This window comes from Rutidosis leptorrhynchoides, chromosome 10, assembly GCF_046630445.1.
Source record: "Rutidosis leptorrhynchoides isolate AG116_Rl617_1_P2 chromosome 10, CSIRO_AGI_Rlap_v1, whole genome shotgun sequence".
Taxonomy (NCBI): Eukaryota; Viridiplantae; Streptophyta; class Magnoliopsida; order Asterales; family Asteraceae; genus Rutidosis; species Rutidosis leptorrhynchoides.
In genome coordinates this window covers 144,635,151-144,655,198 of record NC_092342.1, presented here as the reverse complement: position 1 = coordinate 144,655,198, position 20,048 = coordinate 144,635,151, and the positions used below count along the sequence as shown (strand labels likewise).

The following is a 20,048-nucleotide window of genomic DNA, read 5'->3' as shown; positions in this document are numbered from 1 at the left end:
GAAAATATGAACATTTAAAAAGACACTTTGTGACGATTGTTATTATTTTGGCGGAAAAAAGCTTGAAAAATAAATGATAACATTCATCATGAGTAATGTTTTAGTTAGAGTTTTTTTTTTCATCATTTTTTTTCATCTTGTGTGAAGTTTTTTTTCCAAAATTTGATCCGATTTAGAGTTTAGTGTTTTGTATTTTGGGGTTAGTCCCTAAACCCTAAACTCTAAACCGTTCGTGTTAAAAATTCAATCTAAACCCTAGTTTGTAAACCATAATTTATGAACCCCTATTTCTAAACCCTAAATTCTAACCCCTTAAAATAAAACTTTAATTAAAACATTACATATGATGCATGTTATCATTTATTTTTTCGAGCGTTTTTCCGCAAAAATAAATATTTATCACAAAGTGTCTTTTTTTAAATGTTCAAATTTTCATGTATCTTAATGTTTGAAATATATATATATATATATATATATATATATATATATATATATATATATATATATATATATATATATATATATATTAAAACGAAAAAAATTACTTCCTCCCAAAAAAGTACTTCTCTCTTGATTAAAACTATATATATATATATATATATATATATATATATATATATATATATATATATATATATATATGACACAAAAGATAAGAACAAAAAAGGGGTGAAACTTTAAAGTACATATAAAGTAGAATGTAATTATATTTTTAAATATGTGAGTTTTTTTTATCTGAGAACAATTAATATGGAACTGAATGAATATTTATAATGAAAGTTAATAAATATTCATTTATTACTTTTTCTTATCATTTATTCCCTATTGGTCTACATCGTTTAGATGACTTTGTGTAAAAATTGTCAGTTTCTAAAAAAAAAGTCATTTAATGATAAATAAAAAACATGCACAATGGAGAAGTTGAAAACCAACGGTGGAACCTCCAAAAATGGAGGAACAAAAAATTTTGATGAATCCAACATCAAATTTCGCAATGCCTCTCAATTTTATCACCTCGGTGATTTTTGTTCGATTCATATTAACCTCAAACTCCTAATTTCAAACCTAATATATATATTTTACTTCGTTTCTCAAATTTCTCTCTTCATTGGAGAGAAGACACCTTTTCATTGTTTTCTCTCCCTCGAAAGCCAATAAGCGAAACTAATTAACAGTTGATCGCCCATACGGTAATTATTTGACCTTTTACATTACATTGTTTTGATGTTGTGTGCATTTAACTACCCAACTTTTATTGCTTTGATGTTATGTGCATTTTGATGCCCTTCTTATCAATGTTATTTTGCTGATGTGACATCCATCTAGTTTGTGATCATATCAATCGTTCTATGAGGTCAAATAAACGCTTACATACTGTGTATATAGAGAAATTAATGATGCATTCATATACAAATTTGCCTAATTACATTTAACATTCATTTGTCACAAATAAAAAATTTGATGAAACCAATAAGTTAAGTGGCCACCGAGCTACCAATGAAGCTGGAGACCAGGTTCGAATCTTGGCAACGCCCAAGATCGAATTAAATGGGCTCTTGGCAACACCCACCCGGTTACTGGTCTTATCACTCGAGGGACTCATCAACCAGGGATTTTACTCGCTAGTGGAGAACCAATGTGGTTGTCGCTATGGAGGTTTCCTCTGCGAACACAAAAATACATTAGTTAGTTTCAAATCTAGTTAAATCGTGACTACACGTTTATCATGATGTTTTGTTACGTTTCAGGCATCACTGCGGAAGAATAGTGATAGTTGTAGGCTATAGATATAGATAGATATATAATATAAAATTCGGAAACATGGTTTGGTTTAGAAAGGCTTCACCTAGTCCTGATGATGAAACCGAGACTCATAAGAATGAAGTCCCAGCTAGAAGGACTTCGTCTGAACCGGTGCTACCATTGACAGAGAAAAAGGGTTCTAAGAACGCTTTTGATGATGAGGATGACGATGATGACTTTTTCGGAAAGGCGAAAACTACAACACTTAGGAAACCCAAGGGTAAAGCTGACCTGGACAACATGTCTAATCAGCAGTTAGAAGATTATGCGGTGGATCAAGCCGAAGAAACTACTAAAAGTGTGAATAATTGCTTGAAGATAGCTGAAGGTATTAGAGAGGATGCTAATAAGACTCTTGATACTTTGCATGCTCAAGGAGAGCAGATTCATAGAACCCATGAAAAGGCTGCTGATATGGAAAAAGATTTGAGCAAGGTACTTGCGTTTTTTCAATTTTTTATTTATTTATTTATTTTATTTTTTTTATTTTTTATTTTTTATTTTTTGAAAAATCAAGGGTTAATGAATTAATAGCATTTACTATTCATTCATTTTCTACTGGTAGTTGGAGGCTTTGGAATTTTCGAATGGAAACCCAAGTTCAATCCCATTAGTTGCAGCTTTGGGGTCTTACCGTAAACAAAAATAAATAAATAAATAAATCAACGGACTTACCATTGTTTTATACCTATGCAGTTGTTGCATTAAATGGTAAAAAGAATGGTAAGTATGTTGAATTAAATGGTTAAAATTTTGTAAGTAAGTACTAAACGTTTACGAATTGCATAACTTGGTAACTCGGAAAATCTTGATTTGGGTATATGAGTTTTGTAGCGATTCGTTGTTGTTAACTAACGGATAACATCTAGTTATCCCTTGTTTAGGCTTATGATTAGTGAAGCTATATATTAGAGCATAATAAGAAATATGGTTTTTTATTGATTTTTACTACAGGGTGAAAAGATATTGGGGAACCTAGGGGGAATGTTCTCTGTGACTTGGAAGCCAAAGAAGGGCAAGGAAATAACAGGGCCAGAACCAATAGGTAAGAATCTTGGAGCAAAATTGTTATTGATCAAGTTGACCCGTTTCGACTAATGCAAATTATTATCTGTTTTGATACTCTGATATAGACAATGGGGTGTACTTTGTTTTGACAGATAACGGGAAAGCAGGGAAGAAAGCAAATAAAAAGGATAGGGAGAAGTTGGGTTTGGATCATAAAGAGAAGAAGAAGGGCAATAAAAAGACAGCATCTGGTGAACCAAAAGATGCGATGCAGAAAGTTGAGGTACGTTTTGTATATAACGATTAAAACAATGATCTGCCATTTAACATGACCATAACATCTCTAGTATTCTGGTTTTGTATATTTCATTATATAGTTTAAGTTAATTTAATCATGTAAGAAATTTTCTTATATCAGTTGGAGAAGGAAAAGCAAGACGAGGCGCTGGATGATTTAAGCGATATATTGGGTGATCTTAAGGGAATGGCTAACGACATGGGATCGGAACTCGACAGGTTGGTTTCTTTCTGTTTTATTTGACCTTCATGTAGATGTGACAAGTCATCTAATTTAGTTATGTTTCATTTCATTCAGTTATGTTTTACTTTAGTGGTCAAATGCGTAGAATAAAAATAGTTATAATGACCTAAGTAGCAATTGTTAATGAGAATATATTGTGTAAGAGATGATATTAATATCCACGAAATAAGACAAAATTATCTCTACTATGAACAGTGGTAAACAGTAACTGGAAACATACTAAACGGCCCACTAACTACCGGTCTTTAGTGTGTAAGGGAATGGAAATTAAGGTGTTAACCTGGTCAAACTTATCCAAAATGTAGTTTTAGTTCATAGAACCTTTTATTAAGATGATTTAACATTTGGGCAATAATGTTTAGGGTCAACCGACCCGGTCTGTTTAGACGCTCATTTTTCAACTTCTACGTTTAGTATGTTTCCAGTTATTGTTTAGTACTGTTTAGGGAGAACTTGAAAGTTGGGAACATAATCAACAAGCTGAGGGAAGGACGACTAAGATGGTTTGGACATGTTTTGAGGCGCCCACTTTTAGCCCCGGTTAGGAGAGTCGAGACCCTTGTTGTTGGGGGCGTAAGGAGAAGGGGTAGACCCAGACGTAGGTTGGAGGATAGATTGAAGCTTGACATGAAGGAGCTCTTATTGACTGAGGACATGACTTCTGATAGGAATTTGTGGAGGAGTAGAATTAGAATAGATGACTAGGCTCTACATTTTGTTTATTTTTTTTTTTATATTTATATTATATTTTCTGCCTACTTGCTTGTGTGCCTTATCGTATTGGCTGTACCTGTTTTATGGTTATATTATATATCTATACTTATTATAGGATTTTCAGAGGATTTATTGCACTATATGGTTACATGTTTGTATTACATTATATAGCAATTAATTTATACATACTTACATATCACATGCTTTTATGCTATCATTGTATGCTTATTTGTCTATGTTTACATTGTATACCATCTATTTTATACTGCATAGTATACCTACATGTTTCTTACCAACATGTTTTCGTATACTTATTGTACTTACATGACTGGTTATACTTGCATATTTGACACGCACATATTTTAATTATATGTTATATTACATTATTTTGTTACATGCTTTATTTACCTATACATATCGTATTGATATATACTTTATTCATGGTAAAGTTTCTTTTTTATCTACTTTACTTGTATACTTTTACTGCACATATCGGAATTCATGGTTATTTATGGTCGGAGGTCCCTAGGAAGCAGCTTCTCTGCTCTACAGAATAGGGAGGGACGACTTCCTCTACCTGGGGACCGATAGGTATCCGTGGGTGGAGGAATGACTTCCCTTTTACTTTAGGGTAGAGGAAATGACTGTCTACATCTAACCTCCCCCATACTCCACTCTAGTGGAATTGGGTATTGTTGTTGTTATTGTTGTTGTTGTACGTTATAGTACAATGGTCAAATTGCAGGGGCGAACCTAGCTCTTCATCCGTGGGGTCTCGTGACACCACTAGTTACGGAAATATTTTTACAAACGATTATTAAAAATTTTAGATGACACCACTAAATACAATTGTAGGACCCCGTATTATTTTCAAGTTTATAATTCTATCGTACGAGCCACTAAAAAATATTTAGAAATTAGCACACTTATGATTTTATAGTATGAGCCATTAATAAATATAAATATATAAAGAAAAGTGAACCGTTTTTATTCTCCTTACTTTTATTCAAATTTCAACTCCCAATCCCAATCTATAACTAACCATCTCCATTTAGCTAAGTGGTTACCGCCATATCTTGAGTGTTTGAGATGTCTCGAGTTCGAGCTTCGAGTAGGGATCTCATAATGCAATTTACTTTGCAATTGATTATGGAGTTCTCAGGGGTTTTTTTGCAAATGATGAGATATGCCCATATATAGCAAAGTTCCTTCGGGGGTTTGTTTGGGTGCAATATCCTGAGTCCTTGCTAACGGGTGTATGAAGTAAACATGATCTGTGACTTCCTGAATATGATAGGGTGGGTGGATAATGGCCCCCGTCAGTGACGTTAATACCGTCGGTTAAAAAATACCCAATCTATAACGTATTCTTTTGGTATGTGTTGTATGGATAGTTATTAGTTACTTTTTTTCATTTACTTACAGACTTGACAAAATTGTTGATTTATATAACATAGTTATTGTTTATACTTTGATTATGGCACTTAAGATGTAATGACCCGATTCGCTTCGACCCGACACGTTCAATTTTATATTTATATAAGTTATCGAAAAAAAAATTAGGACCCTATTGAGTTACTATCCTAGATTCGCCACTGTCAAATTGCCTGTGAGGTCCAAACCATCCATCTGAAGAATTGAGCTTAACTGAGTGCATTATTATGATGATATGCAGGCAAAACCATGCTCTTGATAATCTTTCAGAGGATGTTGATGAGATAAATTCACGAGTCAAAGGTGCGAATACACGTGCTCGCAAATTGATCGCAAAGTAAAAAGTGGGTTATCCAACTTCATTCTCATTCCATCTAACTGTATATGTATTCTTTTTATTTTATTTTTGTACCTGAATAATAAATTGCATTATAAATGTAAATTAAATATATCATCTTGTATACATGTTTTTACCTTTTTTTTTTTTTTGGCAAAAAAACAAAAACTTTATAACAACTCATAATCTCGGGAAGAGACGAGAAAACGAAGATACAAAATGAGATTGTGAGACCATGAAACGTGGGTCGAAGACAATAAAACAAAACCTTCAAAAAACTCAACCTAAAGATAACTAAGCTCAAGGTCATGATCCTAACTAACAAACACATGCTTTTACTTTATATACCTATGTCAAACGAAAATAACTGAGCCTTGGGCCTTGCGAAAGTTGCATCCTGCTAGCCCAACTCAAGCTATTAGCTTTGTGTATATTTTAACTTTGATCTTCATATATTGGCCCATTAATCTTTTATTCTATAATAATGGTATTTTCACATTAAAAAACAACTACTTCTTCTTAAATACGTTTATCATCTAAATTGGTCCATTGATAATAACGAGCATCTAAAAGGTAGAAAGGTACGTAATGTATACAAAAACTTGAAAAAATAAACCATTTGATCACTTAGAAGTGGCAAAAGAGTCATGTAACCATTGACCAAATGGGTCGGGTCCGGTCGGTTTACTCACTAAACATACTTTTTTTTTTTGAAAGGCAAACTCACACACTCTCCTAATAATAACACGAATATATACAGGTGTAAATTGTCCTAAGTAGAACTCGAACCCTCCACCTCAAGATTGTAAGGGTGACTTCGATACCATCAAGCCATTATAATGTTGATGAGATTATTGAGAAGACAAACCGCTCTCCACAATTTACAGAAGCTAAGCTTCAATCGTAAGCAACAGATAATATTGAAAGAAAATACGTTTATTGATGATCCAAAATAATAGCCTACAGCTGCTATTTATAATTGAAGAAATTAAACTAATTAGGATAGAATTCTAATTCCTTATGTTGTTAAATGTAATAAATTTGATCTTGTATTGATTGCAAATGATTATTGATACAATTGAATTGAATTTAAGATACATATGAAGAGTGTTTATATACACAAAAACTGATAACAGCTAATTCTATATTTGGTTAGGCACCATTTTTCATTTTGGAACCACCATACATTATAGGAAAGGTGCTGTTTGCACAGCCTGTTTGTGCAGCCTGTTTGGTCAGTCTTGTAGCCGTTAGCAATGCCTTCTTGTGATCTTCTTTCTTAGGAAATGATGGAGTACACAACTTCTGATCCTAAAGTCAAATTACCTAAAATGGTAATTTGACTTTTGTTGGTCTTTGTTGATTATTCTAACACTCCCCCTCAATTTGAATAGTGGAGTCTCCAATGTTCAACTTGTGGAGGACTTCATTGAAAAGTCTTTCGTTGACCGATTTGGTAAGGATGTCGGCTAGCTGGTCTTCTGATCTGATGGATAGAAGAGAAATGATTTCTCTATCTAGCTTTTCCCTGATAAAGTGCCTGTCAACTTCAATATGTTTGGTACGGTCATGTTGAACAGGATTTTCTGAAATAACGATTGATGCTTCATTGTCACAAAAGATTTGAGTAGCTCCTTCTGGTTGGAACCCAATTTCAGTTAGAAGTTTTTGAATCCACAATGCCTCGACCACTCCCTTTGCTATCCCTCGAAATTCTGATTCAACACTGGATAGAGAAACTACTTTCTGTTTCTTACTTTTCCATGCAACTAGATTTCCTCCAACCATTGTAAAGAAACCTGACGTAGATCTTCTATCTCCTTTTTCTCCAGCCCAACTTGCATCTGTGTAAATTTGTGTTTCTAGATGTCCATTCTTTTTGAACATAACTCCATATCCAAAGGTTTTCTTTAAATACATAATGATCCTCATTGCAGCATCCATATGGTGAACTTGCGGTTGATGCATAAATTGACTTACAACTCAAACTGCATGTGCTATATATGGTCGAGTATGAGCAAGATAGATAAGCTTTTCGACTATCCTTTGGTATTGCCCTTTATCAGCGGAATCAACATTATCTTCAATGTATAGCTTCTGGTTTGGAACAATTGGAGTCTCGGCTGGTTTGCAATCAACCATTCATGTTTCTGCAAGAAGATTAAGAATATATTTCTTTTGACATGTAAATATTCCCTGTTGGGATCTTAATACTTCAATCCCCAAGAAGTAATTAAGTCTACTTAAATCTTTCATTTCAAATTTTTTAAATATATTTAATTTTAAATTAGAGATTTCATTTTTGTCATTTTCTGTTAATATCATATCATCGATATAAATGATTAAACATGTAATTAAATTTTTCTTTCGTTTTAAAAAGAGGTAAATACTTTGTTTAAAGTCATATTTTTATTCATAAACAGTGTGAATCTCCCAAACCAAGCCCGTGGGGATTGTTTTAACCCATATAAAGATTTTTTAAGGTGACAAACTTCCCCATTTTTGAAGTTTCTGGAGAATCCTGGAGGAGCTTCCATATAGACTTCTTCTTTCACTTCGCCATGTAGTAAGGCATTCTTCACATCGAATTGATGAAGTGGTCATTCCTCATTTGCAGTAACTGAGAAGAGGACTCTGATGGTATCAATCTTTGCAACCGGTGAGAAGGTTTCGGAATAGTCTATCCCATAGGTATGTGTATACCCCTTAGCAACCAATCGAGCTTTATATCTATCAATAGTACCGTCTGGTTTGTATTTTATGGTAAATACCCATCGGCTTCCTACCGGTTTCTTTCCTGGAGGTATGACACATTTTTCCCATGTATCATTAGCATTCAAGGCCTCCATTTCAACTTCCATTGCCACTTTCCAATGTTTTGATTTTAAGGCTTGTTCTACGGAATTTGGAATGTTTTAAGAGTAAACTACAGAATTAAATTGTTGCGCTTCTTTTGATAGATTTTCTTGTGTTATATTAGCCATAGGATACCTTGACCTTTGAGTGAATCGGGATTTGGTGAATCAGGTGGATTTGGTAACTCGGGTTCGGGATTTGGTGAGTCAGGAGGATTTGGTGTCGGTGTTTGGACATTATTGGGTTTAGGTGTCCAACTTACCCAACTTAGAGTGTCATTATCTTCTTTCTCCCCCTCACTCGTGAGTTGGGTATTGTAAAAGTATTCTGTTTCGATGAAGTCACAGTTCATGGTAGTGAAGACATGACGTCGCTTAGGACTATAGCACCGATATCCTTTTTGATTTATTCCATAACCCACCATGACACATTTTTCCGCACATGTATCTAGTTTGGTGCATTCATTTTTTGGAATGTGAACAAAGACGGAACATCTAAATATCCGAGGTTCAATGCTAAAAGAAGTAGGAAGGGTGTAGAATTGAGAAAGAGTGTCCTTAGGGGTTTTTTGCCCAAAACTTTAGTAGGTAAACGGTTGATAAGATAGGTAGCGGAAGCAAGAGATTCGGGCCAAAAAATTTTCGGAACCTTCGACTCAATTAATAAAGCTCTTGTCATTTCTAAGAGTAGCCGATTTTTTCGCTCGGCCACTCCATTTTGTTCGGGAGTATGAGAGCAAGATGTTTGATGAATAATTCCGTTGTTTTCGCAAAAGTGTTTCACTGAAGTGTTGAGAAATTCCCCTCCAATATCGGATCTCAAGATTTGAATATTTTTATCAAACTGAGTTTGAACCATTTTATAAAAATGACAGAATTTTTCAAACACTTCAGATTTGTGGGTTAAAAAATAAGTCCAGGTCATTCGCGTATGATCATCAATAAATAGTACAAAGTACCGAAGGTTTTTTCCCCCATTAACCGGAGTCGGACCCCATACATCAGAATGAATTAAAGTAAAAGGTGCATTTGTTGTAGAATTACTTGGTTTAAATGTACTTCGGTGGCTCTTGGCCAAAATACAAGTTTCACACTCTAAATTAACATTTGATGGTACAAAACTAGGAAATAAAGCATGTAAATATCTGGCTGATGGATGACCCAACCTCCTATGCCATAACCAAGCTTCCCTCGAAGGTGTTTCGTGAGCAAATGACACGGTTCCTTGTTGAGAAACTTCGTCGACATAATATAACCCCCCCCCCCCTTATTCAGTGCCACATCCAATTACAAGTCCCGTCCAGATGTCTTGCAAGATGCAGAACGTCAGATACATTAAGACTTTACAGTTTAATTCTTTTGTAACATGACTTACCGATAACAACTTATGAGATAAAGCTGGAATATGTAGACAATTAGGTAATTTAATTATTTGTGAAATTTCAATCGTTCCTCCACTTTTAACTTGAACAATCTCTCCATTAGCCGTTTGTACTTTATTTTTCCGAGGTTTAGTATTAAAAATGATATCTTTTTCATAAAATGTCATGGTGTCCGTTGCCCCACAATCAAATATCCACTAAGTGGATTTTTGATTATTTGATACGACATTACATATAGACACGTTATCATCTTAAATTTTATTTAGAACGGAAAACATGTTTTGACACGAAATACCCGGTTTAGGCTTAATGGACTTTACAATATTCGATTTTAATTTATTTTTGGGTCCACTAAACCCTTTAAAGCCTGGTTTCTCAAACCCAATTTTAACAGGCCCACTAGTTATTTTTAGAAGGATATGTTTTAGCAGGTTTGGGTCTACACCTATGTTTTGGCCAAGGTTAATTCTAACAGGCCCACTTGTTATTCTAGTTGTAAGTAACTAGAGGGGGGGTGAATAGTTACTTAATTGTTTCTTAAAACTTTTTCGAAATCTTTAGCCATTAAAAGATAAGTTTTAAATGTGGAAGTATTTGTGTTTATTAATGCAAGTATGTAAAGAATGTAAGTGCACAAACACAAGAATTTATAGTGGTTCGTGAGGATGTTAACTAATCCTCCTTAATCCATTCCTCAATTTTACGAATTGAGACTTTTCTTCACTATGATACACCAAACCCGGTGGAGTGTCCGGATACAACACTAGCTCCTCGATAAGCCGCTACTTATGACCCCTTACGTCCCTTTGAAGAATTCATAAACACCAAATTCTCTTACCACAAGATCCTAATGCTCTAGCCTAGTGAATTCACAACTACCTTCTAGATCCCTTTAAGAAGATAGCTCATAAGTAAACTTATAGCTAAGGTTATGATCACTCATAATTCTTCAATAGGTCACACCAACTTAATTCCCAATGGAATTGATCAACTTCTGAGATCCCTTTAAGGAAGTTGAATCATTAAGTGAAATGTCCCGTTCTTATTGATTAAAAACATTCCATATTAATTGATTTCGTTGCGAGATTTTGACCTCTATATGAGACGTTTTTCAAAGACTGCATTCATTTTAAAACAAACCATAACCTTCATTTCATCAATAAAGGTTTAAAAAGCTTTACGTAGATTATCAAATAATGATAATCTAAAATATCCTGTTTACACACGACCATTACATAATGGTTTACAATACAAATATGTTACAACAAAATAAGTTTCTTGAATGCAGTTTTTACACAATATCATACAAGCATGGACTGCAAATCTCGTCCTTATTTAAGTATGCGACAGCGGAAGCTCTTAATAATCACTTGAGAATAAACATGCTTAAAACGTCAACAAAAATGTTGGTGAGTTATAGGTTTAACCTATATATATCAAATCGTAACAATAGACCACAAGATTTCATATTTCAATACACATCCCATACATAGAGATAAAAATCATTAATATGGTGAACACCTGGTAACCGACATTAACAAGATGCATATATAAGAATATCCCCATCATTCCGGGACACCCTTCGGATATGATATAAATTTCAAAGTACTAAAGCATCCGGTACTTTGGATGGGGTTTGTTAGGCCCAATAGATCTATCTTTAGGATTCGCGTCAATTAGGGTGTCTGTTCCCTAATTCTTAGATTACCAGACTTAATAAAAAGGGGCATATTCGATTTCGATAATTCAACCATAGAATGTAGTTTCACGTACTTGTGTATATTTTGTAAATCATTTATAAAACCTGCATGTATTCTCATCCCAAAAATATTAGATTTTAAAAGTGGGACTATAACTCACTTTCACAGATTTTTACTTCGTCGGGAAGTAAGACTTGGCCACTGGTTGATTCACGAACCTATAACAATATATACATATATATCAAAGTATGTTCAAAATATATTTACAACACTTTTAATATATTTTGATGTTTTAAGTTTATTAAGTCAGCTGTCCTCGTTAGTAACCTACAACTAGTTGTCCACAGTTAGATATACAGAAATAAATCGATAAATATTATCTTGAATCAATCCACGACCCAGTGTATACGTATCTCAGTATTGATCACAACTCAAACTATACATATTTTGGAATCAACCTCAACCCTGTATAGCTAACTCCAACATTCACATATAGAGTGTCTATGGTTGTTCCGAAATATATATAGATGTGTCGACATGATAGGTCGAAACATTATATACGTGTCTATGGTATCTCAAGATTACATAATATACAATACAAGTTGATTAAGTTATGGTTGGAATAGATTTGTTACCAATTTTCACGTAGCTAAAATGAGAAAAATTATCCAATCTTGTTTTACCCATAACTTCTTCATTTTAAATCCGTTTTGAGTGAATCAAATTGCTATGGTTTCATATTGAACTTTATTTTATGAATCTAAACAGAAAAAGTATAGGTTTATAGTCGGAAAAATAAGTTACAAGTCGTTTTTGTAAAGGTAGTCATTTCAGTCGAAAGAACGACGTCTAGATGACCATTTTAGAAAACATACTTCCACTTTGAGTTTAACCATAATTTTTGGATATAGTTGCATGTTCATAATAAAAATCATTTTCTCATAATAACAACTTTTAAATCAAAGTTTATCATAGTTTTTAATTAACTAACCCAAAACAGCCCGCGGTGTTACTACGACGGCGTAAATCCGGTTTTACGGTGTTTTTCGTGTTTCCAGGTTTTAAATCATTAAGTTAGCATATCATATAGATATAGAACATGTGTTTAGTTAATTTTAAAAGTCAAGTTAGAAGGATTAACTTTTGTTTGCGAGCAAGTTTAGAATTAACTAAACTATGTTCTAGTGATTACGAGTTTAAACTTTCGAATAAGATAGTTTTATATATATGAATCGAATGATGTTATGAACATCATTACTACCTCAAGTTTAGTAGGTAAACCTACTAGAAGTGACAAGAAATGATCTAGCTTCAAAGGATCTTGGATGGCTTGAAAGTTATTGAAGTAGGATCATGACACAAAAACAAGTTCAAGTAAGATTTTTACTCGAATTAAGATAGTTTATAGTTATAGAAATTGAATCAAAGTTTGAATATGAATATTAACTTGAATAAGAAAGATAACCTACTGTATATAACAAAGGTTTCTTGATCTTAGATGATTACTTGGAATGGATTAGAAAGCTTGGAAGTAAATTAGTAAACTTGAAGGGATTTTTGAAGTGTTCTTGAAGTGTTCTTCCTATGATGATTATAGTTTGATTCTTGAAGTGATTTTTGATGAAGATGATGATTAACTACTGTAAAAATACGTTCATAATAGAGTGTGTGTGTGTGTGTGTGTGTGTTGAGAGAGAATTAGAAAGAGAATTGGAAGTGAAATGGAGTGAATGATGAGTGGTAATTGGTGAGTGGTGAGTGGGGTTAAAAGGAGTTCTAGTTAGTTGACTAGCTCATGGTAGAAGTTAAAATTGATTAGTCATACATGACATAATCAAGAGTAGAATCCCATACTAGTTCCTATTGGTATATACCCATAGTAAGTACGTTTTGAAGCTGTGTATAATACGGGTAAGAATACGACTAGAATTCTTGATGAAAGAAAAGAATGGGAAAGTAACTGTAACCATTTTCGTTAAGTATGAGTGTTTTGATATATGTCTTAAAGTCTTCCAAAAGTATTTTAATACATCTAAATACACTACATGTATATACATTTTAACTGAGTCGTTAAGTCATCGTTAGTCGTTACATGTAAGTGTTGTTTTGAAACCTTTAAGTTAACGATCTCAATTAATGTTGTTAACCCATTGTTTATTATATCTAATGAGATGTTAAATTATTATATTATCATGATATTATGATATATTAATATATCTTAATATGATATATATACATTTAAATGTCGTTACAATGATAATCGTTACATATATGTCTCGTTTCGAAATCTTTAAGTTAGTAGTCTTGTTTATATGTATATAACTCATTGTTAATATACTTATGGAGATACTTACTTATCATAATCTCATGTTAACCATATGTATATCATATATATATCGTCATGTCGTTTTTACAAGTTTTAACGTTCGTGAATCGCCGGTCAACTTGGGTGGTCAATTGTCTATATGAAACATATTTCAATTAATCAAGTCTTAACAAGTTTGATTGCTTAACATGTTGGAAACATTTAATCATGTAAATATAAATCTTAATTAATATATATAAATATGGAAAAGTTCGGGTCACTACAGTACCTACCCGTTAAATAAATTTCGTCCCGAAATTTTAAGCTGTTGAAGGTGTTGACGAATTTTCTGGAAATAGATGCGGGTATTTCTTCTTCATCTGATCTTCATGCTCCCAGGTGAACTCGGGTCCTCTACGAGCATTCCATCGAACCTTAACAATTGGTATCTTATTTTGCTTAAGTCTTTTAACCTCACGATCCATTATTTCGACGGGTTCTTCGATGAATTGAAGTTTTTCGTTGATTTGGATTTCATCTAACGAAATAGTGAGATCTTCTTTAGCAAAACATTTCTTCAAATTCGAGACGTGGAAAGTGTTATGTACAGCCGCGAGTTGTTGAGGTAACTCAAGTCGGTAAGCTACTGGTCCGACACGATCAATAATCTTGAATGGTCCAATATACCTTGGATTTAATTTCCCTCGTTTACCAAATCGAACAACGCCTTTCCAAGGTGCAACTTTAAGCATGACCATCTCTCCAATTTCAAATTCTATATCTTTTCTTTTAATGTCAGCGTAGCTCTTTTGTCGACTTTGGGCGGTTTTCAACCGTTGTTGAATTTGGATGATCTTCTCGGTAGTTTCTTGTATAATCTCCGGACCCGTAATCTGTCTATCCCCCACTTCACTCCAACAAATCGAAGACCTGCACTTTCTACCATAAAGTGCTTCAAACGGCGCCATCTCAATGCTTGAATGGTAGCTGTTGTTGTAGGAAAATTCTGCTAACAGTAGATGTCGATCCCAACTGTTTCCGAAATCAATAACACATGCTCGTAGCATGTCTTCAAGCATTTGTATCGTCCTTTCACTCTGCCCATCAGTTTGTAGATGATAGGTAGTACTCATGTCTAGACGAGTTCCTAATGCTTGCTGTAATGTCTGCCAGAATCTTGAAATAAATCTGCCATCCCTATCAGAGATAATAGAGATTGGTATTCCATGTCTGGAGACGACTTCCTTCAAATACAGTCGTGCTAACTTCTCCATCTTGTCATCTTCTCTTATTGGTAGGAAGTGTGCTGATTTGGTGAGACGATCAACTATTACCCAAATAGTATCAAAACCACTTGCAGTCCTTGGCAATTTAGTGATGAAATCCATGGTAATGTTTTCCCATTTCCATTCCGGGATTTCGGGTTGTTGAAGTAGACCTAATGGTTTCTAATGCTCAGCTTTGACCTTAGAACACGTCAAACATTCTCCTACGTATTTAGCAACATCGGCTTTCATACCCGGCCACCAAAAATGTTTCTTGAGATCCTTGTACATCTTCCCCGTTCCAGGATGTATTGAGTATCTGGTTTTATGAGCTTCTCTAAGTACCATTTCTCTCATATCTCCAAATTTTGGTACCCAAATCCTTTCAGCCCTATACCGGGTTCCATCTTCCCGAATATTAAGATGCTTCTCCGATCCTTTGGGTATTTCATCCTTTAAATTTCCCTCTTTTAAAACTCCTTGTTGTGCCTCCTTTATTTGAGTAGTAATGTTATTATGAATCATTATATTCATAGATTTTACTCGAATGGGTTCTCTGTCCTTCCTGCTCAAGGCATCGGCTACCACATTTGCCTTCCCCGGGTGGTAACGAATCTCAAAGTCGTAATCATTCAATAATTCAATCCACCTACGCTGCCTCATATTCAGTTGTTTCTGATTAAATATGTGTTGAAGACTTTTGTGGTCGGTATATATAATACTTTTGACCCCATATAAGTAGTGCCTCCAAGTCTTTAATGCAAAAACAACCGCGCCTAATTCCAAATCATGCGTCGTATAATTTTGTTCGTGAATCTTCAATTGTCTAGACGCATAAGCAATCACCTTCGTTCATTGCATTAATACACAACCGAGACCTTGCTTTGATGCATCACAATAAATCACAAAATCATCACTCCCTTCAGGCAATGACAATATAGGTGCCGTAGTTAGCTTTTTCTTCAATAACTGAAACGCTTTCTCTTGTTCATCATTCCATTCAATTTTCTTCCCTTTATGCGTTAATGCAGTCAAGGGTTTTGCTATTCTGGAAAAGTCTTGGATGAACCTTCTGTAGTAACCAGCTAGTCCTAAAAACTGGCGTATGTGTTTCGGAGTTTTCGGGGTTTCCCACTTTTCAACAGTTTCTATCTTTGCCGGATCCACCTTAATACCTTCTTTGTTTACTATGTGACCGAGGAATTGAACTTCTTCCAACCAAAATGCACACTTTGAAAACTTAGCGTACAATTCTTCCTTCCTCAATACTTCTAACACCTTTCTCAAATGTTCACCGTGTTCTTGGTCATTCTATGAGTAAATAAGTATGTCATCAATGAAAACAATGACAAACTTGTCAAGGTATGGTCCACACACTCGGTTCATAAGGTCCATGAACACAGCTGGTGCATTAGTTAAACCAAACGACATGACCATAAACTCGTAATGACCGTAACGTGTTCTGAAAGCAGTCTTTGGAATATCATCTTCTTTCACCCACATTTGATGATACCCGGAACGTAAGTCAATCTTTGAATAAACAGACGAGCCTTGTAGTTGATCAAATAAGTCGTCGATTCTCGGTAGTGGGTAGCGGTTCTTGATGGTAAGTTTGTTCAACTCTCGGTAGTCGATACACAACCTGAATGTACCATCTTTCTTCTTGACAAACAAAACAGGAGCTCCCCACGGTGATGTGCTTGGTCGAATGAAACCACGCTCTAAAAGTTCTTGTAATTGGCTTTGTAGTTCTTTCATCTCGCTGAGTGCGAGTCTGTAAGGAGCATGAGCTATTGGTGCAGCTCCTGGTACAAGATCTATTTGAAATTCAACGGATCGATGTGGGGGTAATCCCGGTAATTCTTTCGGAAATACATCGGGAAATTCTTTTGCAATGGGAACATCATTGATGCTCTTTTCTTCAGTTTGTACTTTTTCGACGTGTGCTAGAACAGCATAGCAACCTTTTCTTATTAGTTTTTGTGCCTTCAAATTACTAATAAGATGTAGCTTCGTGTTGCCCTTTTCTCCGTACACCATTAAAGGTTTTCCTTTTTCTCGTATAATGCGAATTGCATTTTTGTAACAAACGATCTCTGCTTTCACTTCTTTCAACCAGTCCATACCGATTATCACATCAAAACTCCCTAACTCTACAGGTATCAAATCAATCTTAAATGTTTCGCTAACCAGTTTAATTTCTCGATTCCGACATATATTATCTGCTGAAATTAATTTACCATTTGCTAATTCGAGTAAAAATTTACTATCCAAAGGCGTCAATGGACAACTTAATTTAGCACAAAAATCTCTACTCATATAGCTTCTATCCGCACCCGAATCAAATAAAACGTAAGCAGATTTATTGTCAATAAGAAACGTACCCGTAACAAGCTCCGGGTCTTCCTGTGCCTCTGCCGCATTAATATTGAAAACTCTTCCGCGGCCTTGTCCATTCGTGTTCTCCTGGTTCGGGCAATTTCTAATAATGTGGCCCGGTTTTCCACATTTATAACAAACTACATTGGCATAACTTGCTCCGACACTACTTGCTCCGCCATCACTCGTTTCGACACCATTTGTTCCTTTCGTTCTATTAACCCCTGGTCCGTAGACCTCACACTTCACCGCGAGTGATACTTTTCACACCTCTGGCATAGCTGCTTCTGATTGTTGTTGTTGTTGTTGCGGTTATTATTGTTGTTGGGATGATTGTTGTAGTTGCTGTTGTTGTTGTTGTTGTTGTTGTTGGGCCGTTTGTTGTAGTTGCGATTGATGTTGCGATTGTTGGGATAATTGTTGCGATTATTGTTGTAATTGGTGTTGTTGTTGTATTGGTGATTCTTATCACCGTTTTCCTCCCACTTTCTTTTGACTTGCTTCACATTGGCCTCTTCAGCAGTCTGTTCTTTAATTCTTTCTTCAATCTGGTTCACTAGTTTGTGAGCCATTCTACATGCCTGTTGTATGGAGGCGGGCTCGTGTGAACTTATATCTTCTTGGATTCTTTCCGGTAATCCTTTCACAAACGCGTCGATCTTCTCTTCCTCATCTTCGAATGCTCCCGGACACAATAGGCACAATTCTGTGAATCGTCTTTCGTACGTGGTAATATCAAATCCTTGGGTTCGTAACCCTCTAAGTTCTGTCTTGAGCTTATTGACCTCGGTTCTGGGACGGTACTTCTCGTTCATCAAGTGCTTGAATACTGACCACGGTAGTGCGTACGCATCATCTTGTCCCACTTGCTCTAGATAGGTATTCCACCATGTTAACGCATAACCTGTGAAGGTATGCGTAGCGTACTTCACTTTGTCCTCTTCAGTACACTTACTTATGGCAAACACCGACTCGACCTTCTCGGTCCACCGTTTCAATCCGATCGGTCCTTCGGTTCCATCAAATTCCAAAGGTTTGCAGGCAGTGAATTCTTTGTAGCTGCATCCTACACGATTTCCTGTACTGCTAGATCCAAGGTTATTGTTGGTATGTAGCGCAGCCTGTACTGCGGCTATGTTTGAAGCTAGAAAAGTACGGAATTCCTCTTCATTCATATTCACGGTGTGTCGAGTAGTCGGTGCCATTTCCTTCAAAATAGTCAAATGGAACAAGTTAATCATACAGAATATTAAGAGTAGTTAATAGTATTTCGTAGCATAATATGAACTCATTTATAAAAGCTTTTTCTTCATATTAGCGTTTTATAAGTTTAAATTCGGGTAGTACCTACCCGTTAAGTTCATACTTAGTAGCTAATATACAATTCTATATGAAAAACTGATTATAATAATATTTCGCGTTCAAACTTTTACACAATATTTTACAAACTTACAATACCGCTTATTTTACATATAGCATGAAATATAGCACACAATAAATTTGATACAAGATGGTTGTGAAGATAATTCTAGCTAGTACACAAGTTGTTCAGCAAAGGCAATAAAGACACGTAATTCATACGTCCAGAAACAAGTCATGCATTCTGGTTTTACTAGGATTACTTCCATCCTTGGTCTTGTGGAACATAACCGTCATGGCCGTTGATAAGACAGCGTGTTGTAACGTCGTCAAAGGGAAGAGGGTTACGTAATGTCCAACAGTCCCGTAACAATCTAAAAACCTCATTTTGTAACGACCCGCCAAAATCGCTATTGACGCAGTACGTTATTCACCGGTTTCATTGCGAGGTATTGACCTCTATATGATACGTTTTGTAAACATTGCATTCTTTTGAAAAGACACACCATAAATGAATATCTAAATCCAAGGCTTTCGACATCTGATTATTTCTACATATAGACAATCACCGTAAATAATAGTTTACAATAATACATCCGTTGACAATACAGTCACAATAAGATACATGGTGATGATTTTGTGAATGCAAAGTTTTCTCTAATAAAGCATGTATGACTCCATGCACATAGCTTGTATAACGTATAAGCAAACAGCGGAAGACTTCTAGAGACCTGAGAATAAACATGCTAAAAAGTGTCAACACAAAGGTTGGTGAGTTCATAGTTTTAATATTGCGCATAATCTGTATATAAAGGTGGATCACAAGATTTCAGTTGCTTCATCCAGAAACGTGTATCAAAATATTCTACAAGATTGAGCACCCTGGTAACTAAACTTTAACGTATATCTAATAAGTACCCCTGTTTTAACATACATGCAACCAACATGTACAATACACGCAAACCA

At 34.9% G+C, this 20,048-nt stretch overlaps 1 protein-coding gene across 1 annotated transcript; it reads left to right on the top strand.

Annotated features, from left to right (window-relative positions):
• Positions 1–1,117: 1,117 nt before the first annotated feature.
• On the top strand, positions 1,118–5,912 carry LOC139873124 (putative SNAP25 homologous protein SNAP30). The gene is made up of 6 exons (XM_071861053.1): positions 1,118–1,190; positions 1,749–2,238; positions 2,758–2,848; positions 2,964–3,094; positions 3,230–3,327; positions 5,742–5,912. Exons 2-6 carry the CDS (start codon positions 1,822–1,824, stop codon positions 5,839–5,841), a joined length of 837 nt encoding a protein of 278 aa, XP_071717154.1. The 5' UTR covers positions 1,118–1,190; positions 1,749–1,821; the 3' UTR covers positions 5,842–5,912.
• Positions 5,913–20,048: the final 14,136 nt, after the last annotated feature.